Source organism: Ictalurus furcatus, chromosome 18 (assembly GCF_023375685.1).
Source record: "Ictalurus furcatus strain D&B chromosome 18, Billie_1.0, whole genome shotgun sequence".
Lineage (NCBI taxonomy): Eukaryota > Metazoa > Chordata > Actinopteri > Siluriformes > Ictaluridae > Ictalurus > Ictalurus furcatus.
Window position 1 is genome coordinate 5,953,522 of NC_071272.1, and position 11,697 is coordinate 5,965,218.

The following is an 11,697-nucleotide window of genomic DNA, read 5'->3' on the forward strand; positions in this document are numbered from 1 at the left end:
GCAAAGCTTCATCAGGAGGACTGTTATGATTTTTTTTTGTGAAGTTGTTTTGGTTTGTTCAATACTTTTCTTGCCTTGCTGTCTTAATACCATGTGCGCTATTTCGCTATATGTGTTCATTTCAAAATTACGGAACATTCATAGCTGGGATTAAATTGGTCAAACGGTCTTTCAGCTGCCATTTTCAGATCACATTTGTTAGAGGCCAGTTTTTTTTGGGTTTTTTTTAATATAACATTTTCAGCTATATTACACACCACATAAAGCCATAAATCAGCCATAAAATGGGCCTTTTCACTTCTAGCATTACAATCTCCAAAAGAATCTGACAGCAGAAACCTGGCCAGAGTACAACAAACAACTCCAACCAACCACCAGATGCCAGTTCTGCTCTGCACTTCATAGTGTTGCCTTTATTAACATGATTTCCCTCCTGCCCATTCTGCAATGAATCCGAAAAAAGCTGCACCTCATGCCCTGTACATCAATACTACTACAAAAGACTGGCTGGAACGAGAACGAAGGAACAGATTTAGACATAAATATAAGAATAAAGATGAGAGGGGAAAAAAAAGAAGAAAGGATGAGGCAGAAACAGCATGACGCACAAATCATTTCAATGCTTAGTGACTGCAGGCCACTTTGCAGAATTCATAATTGATGAAAATCAATGTAGTGTGACTTAAAGTGTGTAACTGTTCAGCTGACTTTTATTCGAAGCCAAACATCTCACTTCCTTCAATGGTTATTTGAGGCAAGTTTCTGACCACAGAAGCCGTCAGATGTAGTAGAGAAAAAGACACTGACAATAAATGTATGAGTCCTGACAGGAGAGAAAACTTTTCCTCTCTGCCTCTCCCAGTGCACTGAATCGCCACATCTCCAGCCTTGAGGAAAATCACAGCAGACACAAGCGCTCTCCAAGCGTACACACACAGCTTCTTCCATACTAATACCACAACCACAGTTGGGGGGGGGCTAAATCCTTTATAAGTTAATCATCTACTGAATAGGACCCTTGAGGCTTATTATTGTAAAAAGAAAATACTGTCTTTTACTGTAATTTTACTATATGATTGTAAAATTCTGGTAGATTTCGGAGCAGGCACTCGACAGGAAGAAATTCTCTTCAGTTTCCAAACGCCTGACTGCCTCCTCGGGAAGAAAACACAGAAAAGGAGTGTGCTAACTCAGTGGTTTTCAAAGTGGGGGCCACCAGTGGGCCTGAACAATTTGATTTGGTGTGAAAAATAAATAAATACATGATTTTTTTTTTTTTCCAGACAACCACACACACACACACACACACACACACACACACACAATTAATTCCTAATGTAATGTAATGTAAAGATGTAAGATGTAATTATTAATTTAAAAAAAAGGGGGATATATTCAGAAGTCTGTATTTTTAATGTGTTTTAAAGACGTCTTGCAAAAGGGTGGCCTCGGTCAAATGTTAATGCCATTTGGGGGGCCTTGCCCTGGAGAAGTTTGGGAACCCATGTGCTAACTGACTCGTTTCAGCCAGCATGGTCCTAAAACCACAACTGTCGTTACTGAATGCTTAGTAAATGTTTAAATTTAAACGTTAAAAAGTTTTTACATAATCATCTTTTAGTATACTGTGTGCTAGCTAGCTTTATCAAGGAAAGCAAAAGAGACAAACTAATTGAATAATTCCTCAAAAATGAGCATACTTAGCATTAGCATTAAACGTTACCCATCAGAAAGCTAACATTACAGGATGTTCGGTATTTCTAATACAAATATTTAAAATACAAAACACTGGTTTGGCATTTATATTTCACACGATTCTGGTGGATTTTACTAAATTGTACATTAAGTAAATGCCCTTTTTCTTTCTAAATGATTTCGAAATGACAGAAAGTAAAAACAGAGACAACATGATAACACATGGAATTTAAAGCTGTGATCTGAAGCTAGAGGGAGAAAAAAAAACAAAAAAACAGATCCTATCATAGTCAGACAGGCTAATTGAACCCTGTCCACCACAACAGTGAGTTAGCGCTTATCAAAACAGAAGTCATGATACAGGATGACAGGACTTGACTGGGAAAGGAAAAACATTGGCAACAGTGACGTTTGACACTAATCACCCCCTCTCTCCTAAACGCTATTGAATAAAGGAGGGAATCCCCAGCATCCTCAGGTTGGAGCTTTGATCTCTTTGGCTTTTCCCCTTGTTTAGTGGAAAACTCAACACACACACACACACAGCAGAAAGGTGCAAGCCCGGTAATTGGTTGCACACACAACAAATTCGAAGCAGCTGTCCAGGCTGCATGAGGGAGCAAATCTGGCTGGAATATAAAAGACGCTTCATTTAACCACAAGAAAGAACAATCTGGAAAGTCTTATTTTTATCGAGCAGTGAACAACGCTTGATTTATTTGTTAGCACACAACACAATTAGAGAAGGGCCATAAACAAATGCTACAATGTAAGAGTGCATTTTATGTGCACAGAGTCCAACAGGCACCCACATATTAAGGCTGAGTAATATATCATTTGTTAATTGTTAATTCAATAATATCCTTTGCAGTATTATTTTTGTATGCATTATTTTAATTTTCTCTACCAGCACTGACTGCTTTATATTAATGCTCTATATTAACATATGTTTTCTATATTCACTTACACAGGGTCCTGTATGGTGGATTCGAATCTATACTAAATGGATTAAAAGTATTTTACAAAAAGACAATCGTTAATATGGTGACAATTTCTGTAAAGAGATGTGTAACATTTATGGACAGACAAAAAAATATATATATCTGACTGTTCTTCTTATGCCTATAAGTGTGATTCTGGATCATTTGGGTTGTCACAAAGGTCTAACCAGCAAGATGGAATCCCAAATGCAAGCAGTGTCACATCTGATGCTAATCTATACCCCCTGCTCTCCTCACACTCCACTGCTCTGAAATCTAGTATAGAATTTAGCACTGAATATGAGCAGAGGGTTGTTAGCTTCAGCTCAAAAAATAAAGACCCCCTTTGTTTAGAGAGCTAAGCACTGGACAGGCTTTTCTAACCCCAGCTATTTCTTGAGATTTCTTTTGGGATGGCTGCAAATTCACAGGGTGTCTGTGTTTGAGACCTTGGCAATAACACTATAGCAAACACACACACACACACACACACTTTGTGGTCTGGGTGGGGCGTGTGTCCACAAGCAGAAAGGCCGAGGGCAGCACCCGCAGTGCCCACAGTACAGGGTGGGTCGGATTTTCTGTTCTTCCTCTGGCCTGGGGGTCATGGTCCAGATCCTGATCCCGGGCTTGTGCTGCTGGATACACACAGACAGGCGACCAGAATGTCACCCACCTCAGGAAACTCACCACAGGAGGTTTGCCATCTGCACTGTGTCCAGTATTTCTGGCTGCCAACTGCCTGCTGGCTACCACACCACCCTTTGTAGTCTCCTCTGTAGGCAGAATCTACACTGACCAAGTGTAGAACCTTTAGAGAGATTTGGACAAAATATTCAGCAAGATTCCAGCAAAAGTCGCTTTTCCACCAAGACTGCATGCCCTGCAGTGGCTAAATATACAGATCCAGGTGGTAACAGCCCTGCTGGGAATGAATGGCAACTTTCTGGTAACTTAACAGTTTGGCAGTCACAATGAAATAGGGTAAAGTTTGGACTGAGATGTAGGTACATTCTGGTTGAATGGATATACAGAAGACGTATCCAAGTCATCATTGAGGCATCCCTTTAGCATTTTGGCCCCAAAACCAAACTTTTCCAAAGTCAGGCCTTGAGGATATCTGGTCTTCAAATAATGCACGCTCTAAAAACCTCTAATCCCCATCAGAGTAACCCTTCCCCCTCTACCAGCAGGAGCAGAAGGACTTGGGATCGGTCCAGCCCCAAATTGCCTTCTGTGGTTCCTGAAGCTTCAACTGCACAGACTTCAAAGTCTGCTGGGGACTTTTTGGATTCTTCATGGCATCCTGCATGGGTAACATCTTAACGCCTCACTCCACCTGACTCAAGGGTTTTCATTCATTAGCATATCAAGTGCACTTCTGTTCACTCAGTGCTGCCTTTTTCCTTTCACTCCCCTGAGTGGCTTCCAGCTTCTGGGTGGAATTTTTCTAACCCTGCGTGGAATGCATGTTCACACCATGACAAAACATTGCAAACACAAATGTCCAAACTCGGTAAACAGAAGCGAATAATTACAAAGATCATATTTTTCAGTGTTATAAACAAGGGGAATACCACAGTCATATATGCCTCGTTCAGAACGTGCTCTGGCTGTGAGTGCCAGCTGCCACGGGAAAGCTCTCCTCAGATGGTCCTGAGTTTTTATTCTGGTTAAAAATAAGGACTGGAAGGTCTGACCTCAGTCCAGTAATGTTGGACAATGAGTGTATTGAGCAGAACATGTTTCTCTATTTGCATCAGACCATCCATTCCTACACCCACCCATCCACCTCTCACACACACACACACAGCTGAATTTTTCCTTAATTGCATTCAAACCCAAGTATTCGCTTTGATCCGAAATTTGTGCACGATAGAAACCATAACCTCTAACACGCACCAGTCAATTCTGGTGTTTAAACTCATTTACCGCATTCAGCTCTTTCTGGCATTAAAGGGAAGAAGCACATGACTGCAAAGCAGCTTCCAGGTTCAACTGAGGCACCACCTCAGGAACCAATAAAATCTAGAGCTGAGTTTCCTTACCATGTGTTTAAATTTCCATTAGCACTGAGTCATGAGTTCCTCTGTTTCTCACTATCAACTGATAAGATGCCAAGGTGCATGCGAGAGGATTAATGTAATATTACAAATAAAATATTCAGCTAAGAGTTTACTAAATTCATGCCATTTTAATATTTAACCAAAAAAGTATGCTTTCTCTTGAGAGCAATGAAGCCAGCCAGTGGGGAAAATGATCAACATATTATTGACAAAAACAAATTATTGCACTTGCCCTTAAAAAGAACTAAAAATTTAAACTAAACACTAAAGATAGACCTATTTGTGGGGTTTGGAGAAATATTCATTCAGGCTGTCATAAACTACACCTAAACTAGAGCAAACCGAATGACTCAAATGACTATTGTGTATTTCTGGCAAAAGAATCAACTAACTAAAGCAACAAAAAAATCTCCAAAACAAGCAGAAAATTGCAAAATTGGCATAAAACATAATTTATTTATTATTCAAACGTACATCCAGTTGAAGATGAATACGCCGGTTATTAAAAAAAAAAAAAATGTAGGCATATTTTAATGTGCAGGACATGGGTGTATTGGTTGGAATTAAAACATGTTTAACTTTTAAAACATAAGCATGATTATCCAGAAGCTACTGTATAGCTATAGGCCACACAACTAGCCTACAACACTGCAAAATGCTGCACTGTTGCTGAACAAAGTGTTGTGTTTCGGTGTAACATGAATGTACTGTAACTGCATTCTGCATTTATGAGTCAACAGAAAAAGGAAGGCCGTCCTTCCTACCCAATCATGCGAGGTTGCTGAGGGTTTGAACTTGCAAAGTCCCATTGTTGAGCGTGTTTATCTGAATTGCTCCACTCCAGAATTATAACTACAGTATGTCTGGCAATTTAAATAAAAGTGAAGGATTTTCACAGTGTTTCATAACCTGTCCATTGTTAACAATTACAAAATGGAAGCTCAAACACCAGTAAATGAAAGGCTGTAATCTGTGTCTAGGCTGTAATATGTGTAGGGAGGCAGCTGCACAGGGGCCCGATCCTTTTATCCATAATGAATGACTGATGTTTTCTTGGAAGCTTGTGTGTGAGCGGCAAGGGAGAGCTGTTTGTTGTCCTGTGCTTCCTCTCTCTCTCTCTCTCTCTCTCTATAACGATCTCTAACCGACACAAGGATATTTCAGCCTCAATCTCCACTTCAAATAAAAGGGCAAATAAAAGACATTAGGAAACAATTGCATTTGTTGTTTACAAGAAGGACATCCATCGTGGGAACGAGGAATTACTGGAAAAGCAGAACACCACATGGGCCTGGCATTCACTGACGAAATAGTACTAAAAACCCTTCTTCGAGAGCTCTTTTGTACGTATGAGACACAGCAAATATGATGTACAGTGATAGCAGTAAATATAAGGTTCTCCTGCCATCACAAGCATTTTGCTATTTTTATAAAGAACACAGAGATCCTGTGTAGCGCTTTGCACTTGGAGATCTAGCACCTGGTGTTGCCATATGTATGCTCAATCACTTACTCTCACTACACACATAAATATGACTACTCTTTTTCCACACACACACATAAGGCAAGCCAGGAGCAGAGGGAGAGAGGATGCTCACACTGTTACGCAATAGGACATCTGTGCATCTTTACAGCCTTCACTGAAGTAGGAGACAGCAGCTCAAAGACACTACGCTCACACACACACACACACACACACACACACACAGCACTTTACCTCCTCTTGTCTTTATTTATCTTTCCATTTCTTAAAAGGTATACACAGTGGTTGTGGTGGAAACTCACATTGCGTTCCATCAATTTTTGAGCTAAAGCCATGCCTTTTTTCACATGCACCGCTGAGGGAGAACACCAGGATGAAAGTGCAAGATGATTGACAGGCAGGTTGTCACACCTCCTCGTCCTGATCATAGTGTGGTTTTTGTCGATCTCGGAATGTAACAAGTTCTGACTTAAAAATCACTGAACGTAGTGATTTAATGTTGCATTTGACACGTTCACAGTTTTTTTTTTACTGATATAGAAAACTAATACAAAATGGGTGACTGCTGCCTTAGTAAACTGCAGAACAATACAGTAAATGGCAACTAAAGGCTGCAATGGTGCAATTATTTAGAATACACATCACTGCAAAGTCATGAATGAGGAACGAGGAAGATTACAGGTAAATAAAAAAACACGACAGATTATGAGTTTTACTTTTAAAAGAACAGAATGGTCAAAAGTAACTTTTTGGTGATTCGATTAGACGAAGAAGCAAATACCGGACAGCAAATGTCCCCAAAATTCCATTTTTATTTTCATTTTTACCCAAACTATTTCTTTAAATGCTTGTTGTGTAGTACAGTGTGTGCTTCAGGTTGCTGAGTTGCCAAAAAAAAAAAAAACCTCCATATTTTTCTATTTTTCTTTCACCTTTTTTTTTTTTTTTTTTTTTTTAAACACAGTGACACCATCTAACTTAAAGGCGTTCAATGGAAAATTATAGAACATAAAAGAAGTTTGCATTACGAGTTCACCTTCAAGGTTAAAACAGTGGTGTATTTTTTGCGATCTTCATTTTTTGACATTTTAAGATCCCTTTCCATCTTTGACCCATTTATAGAAAGAATGAAATACTTTACAGGACCTGCACGGCTGGACTGACTACTACATGTCTCGGATCTCTTTATTTTTATCACTGTGTACTGAAGACATGATCGTTTTTCTTTCTTTGAGGTTCAAAACGAGTATATGATGCTTGACTCTGTATCTTTACGGGCTGAGTGAGATATGGATTGTCCTAAAAGGGACAGGGAAGCAGGCTCTAAACTTAACATCCTATTCAATCTATCCGTAGTATGCATCTGAATGAATCACAGCTATAATTACTGCATTGCTTGACTCACTAATGATAAGTGGAAGGGAAAAAAACAAGAAAACTTTTATAAAAAAAAAAAAAAAAATGTATATTTTTTTTGAAAACAGTACAGCTCCTTCACCACAGCCACAGTTTAACAAGCAACGCAACAGCCAAGTGTCATCTTTTTTTTTTTTTTTTTTTACATTTTATTTAACAGGAAACAAAATGGCTATAATTCAGCAGTGTAGCCCTGGGCATGCTCAACGGAGTTCAGCTGGTGTCTGTCTGCCTTTTTTTGCCCTCAGTGTTATCTTTCTCTCTCCACAAAGAAGACCTCCTTGGCATAAGAAGGTGAGCAGTGCCTTCCGAGCGTCACTGCTGAGCCAAGTTCACCACATCACACTACACCACTCTTAACACCTTCAGGCTACACACAGGTTAAAGACACTGGATACGTTTTGAGGAAATAGTTTGTCCCCAGTCCAAGGTTCCTGTTAGCGTGCTCATAAACCCGGTCGGGAGTTGGAACCGTTTTGCCTGATGAGTCAGCGTCTCTCAGACACCTGTGGATGGGATTCTTTGCAAGGTTCCTGGAATGAGGGTTAGCATAGTTTTTGCAATTATTCATCTCAGAAATCAGCAGTATAGTGATACGCTGTCTTTAAACTCGGATTCGGGACATATCTGTGTCAGGTTTCTTAAACTACGTTCAGATTCTGCTTGACTGGAAGGTGTGCTAGCAGAAGTAAGCAATAAAAGGTTGAGACACGGTATTAGCACAGAATTAAGTATTAACACCGTGGTAAAAACCTCCCTCCACTACGACCGTTCTTGACAAAGAGAGAGACTCAGGAGACTCGCATTTGAACCCTCTCGGCCTGACCTCATCATCTAAATGAGCTCTTTCAGTTAATTACTCAACATCTCTCATGCCCGGTAAACCCACATTCACTGTGGACACAAAGCGTCCAGCTGTCTCTATCATACAGTGTGAAAGACACAGTAAAGACCAATGAGAGTGAAGTAACTCAGCAAAACCTAGGTGATTTACAGAACCAAAGAGAATAATAGCCAATGGTGCTGAGCTTTAATTCCACAAAAATTAGAATACACAACAAGAATACATCATTACTGCCATGACACTGCACAGACCGCACAGACATTTTGTCCATGTGTCCTTACCTTTTCCTTAACACCACAAAAAAATTCAGCAATTACTAGTCAAATTGGCAAGTTTCCTCAATACACCGAAAAGTACACAAAGCATCACTTACCGAGATCTCCATGGTAACTGTTGTCATGGGATGTCCTAATAGAGGGGGTGGAGTCTCCATCATGGGGCCAGATCTGTCCCGTTTTGCGTACACCAACAATAGTGGCTTCTGAAACAACCACGTGTGGCTGCCTGTGTCTCTTCTGGGACTGCGGCGTCGGAGGGCTACTGCTGTCCAACGAGTGCTGCGAGTTCTGTGAGGGTGAGCGGCTTTTCTCCCTGAATGGCCTGCGGAAGGCGGCGGTTGGGCTAGGAGACACGTGACTCGACTGTCCTGACGAGAAGTCGTCCTCGCTGGAGGTCAAGTTCTCATTGGAGCTACAGTCGGGCGTGTAACCACCCCCTCCTCCTCCAACGTCTTCCAAGCTTCCAGGTGAGTAGGATCTCCTCGGCCAGGTGAGGTGATGGTCATCGTTGCTGGCATGCTCTCGCATCGTGACCCGACCATCACCGCTTTCACTGGTCACATAAACCCCACTATAGGGCTGAAAATCTGACGGCTGCCATGGAGGAGGTGGTGGTTTGTTTCCATTGGGCCGAGCAGTGCAATCTCTGTTGTACCGAGGGTTGGGTTCTCCATCTTCACATTCGGCATCATAGCCGCAAGTGCTCTCGCTGGATCGGCCCCTACAGACAGGCCTGGGTCGTGGGTCACCGGCGACTGTGGCCAAATTGCCTGGCAGGGAATGGAGGGACCTCTTGCGCTCCATTTGCACGGCCTGTGTGCCGAGGGAACTGATCTTGTCCGAGACGTCACGATCGTTCACTCGCACCAGGCCCTTATCATGATGGAATTCCATGTTGGCGTAAAAAGGCTGCTTGTCCTGGCCTCCTCTTCCGTCTCCGGCTGAGTGCGAATTGGCTCGTTTGATCCGCTCAAAGTTGGAGCGCAAAGCGGCCACGCCAAGTCCCATGCCTGGTTTATCCTTGGGACTTGGGTCAGATGGGAGCTCCTTGTCAGGAGGAGGATGCGGCCTGCGAGGAGACACTCCTCCCCTCTGTTTAGATGGTGAAAGCCCATCTGTCTCACCACCCTGCCCTAGCTGGTGGGGCTCATAAGCTGACTGCAGTTCCAGTCCATCTCCATGCGAGGCGGATTTCCTTGCCGGAGGAGGCCGCGGTTTAGGCCTGGCTTCTCCTACAGGCTGGAATCGGGTGCGATCCCCCTGACTAAGCTCCTGCGTTTGTGAGTGCTGGGGGTCAGGTCCACCTGCTTGAGCGTCCCCCTCGGCCATCTGCGTCTTCCTGAATCCCCAGCGCTGTCTGTCATAACTTTTTCTCTCTTTAGCCAACAGTGTCTGCAGGTAGATCATGCGGAAACGCTCTTTGTTCACCTCCAGCTCCAGCCGCCTAATAGACGCCTTGCACTTGTCTAGTTCCTGCTCAATGCCTCCCACGGACCTCAGCTCCATTTTCGGAGGCTCGGACTCTGGAAACTGTGCCTTCCAGGCCTCGATAAATCCCACAGGCTCTACCATCATTGATAAGTTATTCAGGTTCAAATAATTCAAGTATGCAAGCAAGGTTGATGCAGTCACTCCGAAGCGACTTGTTCTTTTCAACGAAACTTAATTTCCCAAAACTCAACACTTAGAGTTTATAACCTTGTATAAACCACAGATTGTTCAAGATTTCTCAGGGGTTGTCCTTATAAATACGGATTACTTCTCTGAATCTGGTTTCTTCGAATACAAACCGTGCATCAACGCGCACATTGGAGAGAAACAACAGGAAAGCTGGCATACTCCCATGCATCCTTCTTACAGGAGCACAGCAGCCGACCACAGCACAATGACAACATCTGGACACGAATTCAAACCTCAACTAGGCTGTTACACAGTATCAACCCGTGATTTCCAAGCACCAAAATCCCTCTTCAGTGCATCCAGGTGTAAAGTCTTGTCGTTGTCCAGCTTCTATTCATGATGCGACGCCGTTTTTCCATCATCATCATCACCATCACTATCATCTCCAAAGCTCTTTTGTGTACCGACGCCTGCGCGTGATAATAAAATCAAACCCCTAGAAAAATAAAATAAACAATGCAAGACGTTTCTTATCCGTAGCCCAGACTCCAGACCTCGTCGTCTTGCCAGATACGATACTGAAGAAAAATCCTATGACGATATTCGCCCGTTTTCTGATCACGCTGTTTAATTAGTCGGGAGATTTCTCCTCCGCTTGAGATACTGGTCGCTACGCAGCGCTCCTGTCTGAAAAGCTGAAGAAGGGAGGGGCTTGGACAGGAAAGGGCGGGGTCAGTGAGTGTGATTGACAGAGGGCAAGTAAAAGGGAGGGGGTTCTTCGACATGATTGTCATTTAGTTGGATGAATCAAATTCGTCCTAGATGACGATCTGTGCCAATTTCAGACCCTTGCACAAAGGATGTGTTGTGTTTGTTCTCCTTTAATGAATTCATTTTAACACAAAAATACTTGTACTTAAAAAAAATATATAATGTTTATATTATAGTTTACAAGTATATGACGTTATATATATATATATATATATATATATATATATATATATATATATATATATATATAGGTGTGTATAATTTCTTTTATATGTGTGTGTGTATGTATAATTTCTTTATATATGTGTATATATAATATATATATCAGAAATTATACACACAGGTTTTGCTGCAATTCAACTACGTCGTTATGGTTACGGTTATGAACTAGTTATCCTGTTAATCCTCCGATCAATACAAATTCTACATATCATTATATATCTTTCATGGTTGATAATTGTCTTTGAACAGTTCGTATTTAGCCTACGTATGTTACCCTTAAAAGAGATTTTAATAAAACTATTAACTAATCAATCATAAATAA

General features: G+C 41.6%; 1 protein-coding gene across 1 annotated transcript in view; it reads right to left on the reverse strand.

Moving 5' to 3' along the window:
• bcr (BCR activator of RhoGEF and GTPase) overlaps positions 1-11,120 on the reverse strand; it is a 75,587-nt gene extending 64,467 nt beyond the window's left edge. Inside the window, exon 1 of the mRNA XM_053648172.1 lies at positions 8,858-11,120. Coding sequence (XP_053504147.1) covers positions 8,858-10,337 — 1,480 coding nt within the window. The 5' untranslated portion in view covers positions 10,338-11,120. The remainder of the gene's footprint in view (positions 1-8,857) is intronic.
• Positions 11,121-11,697: the final 577 nt, after the last annotated feature.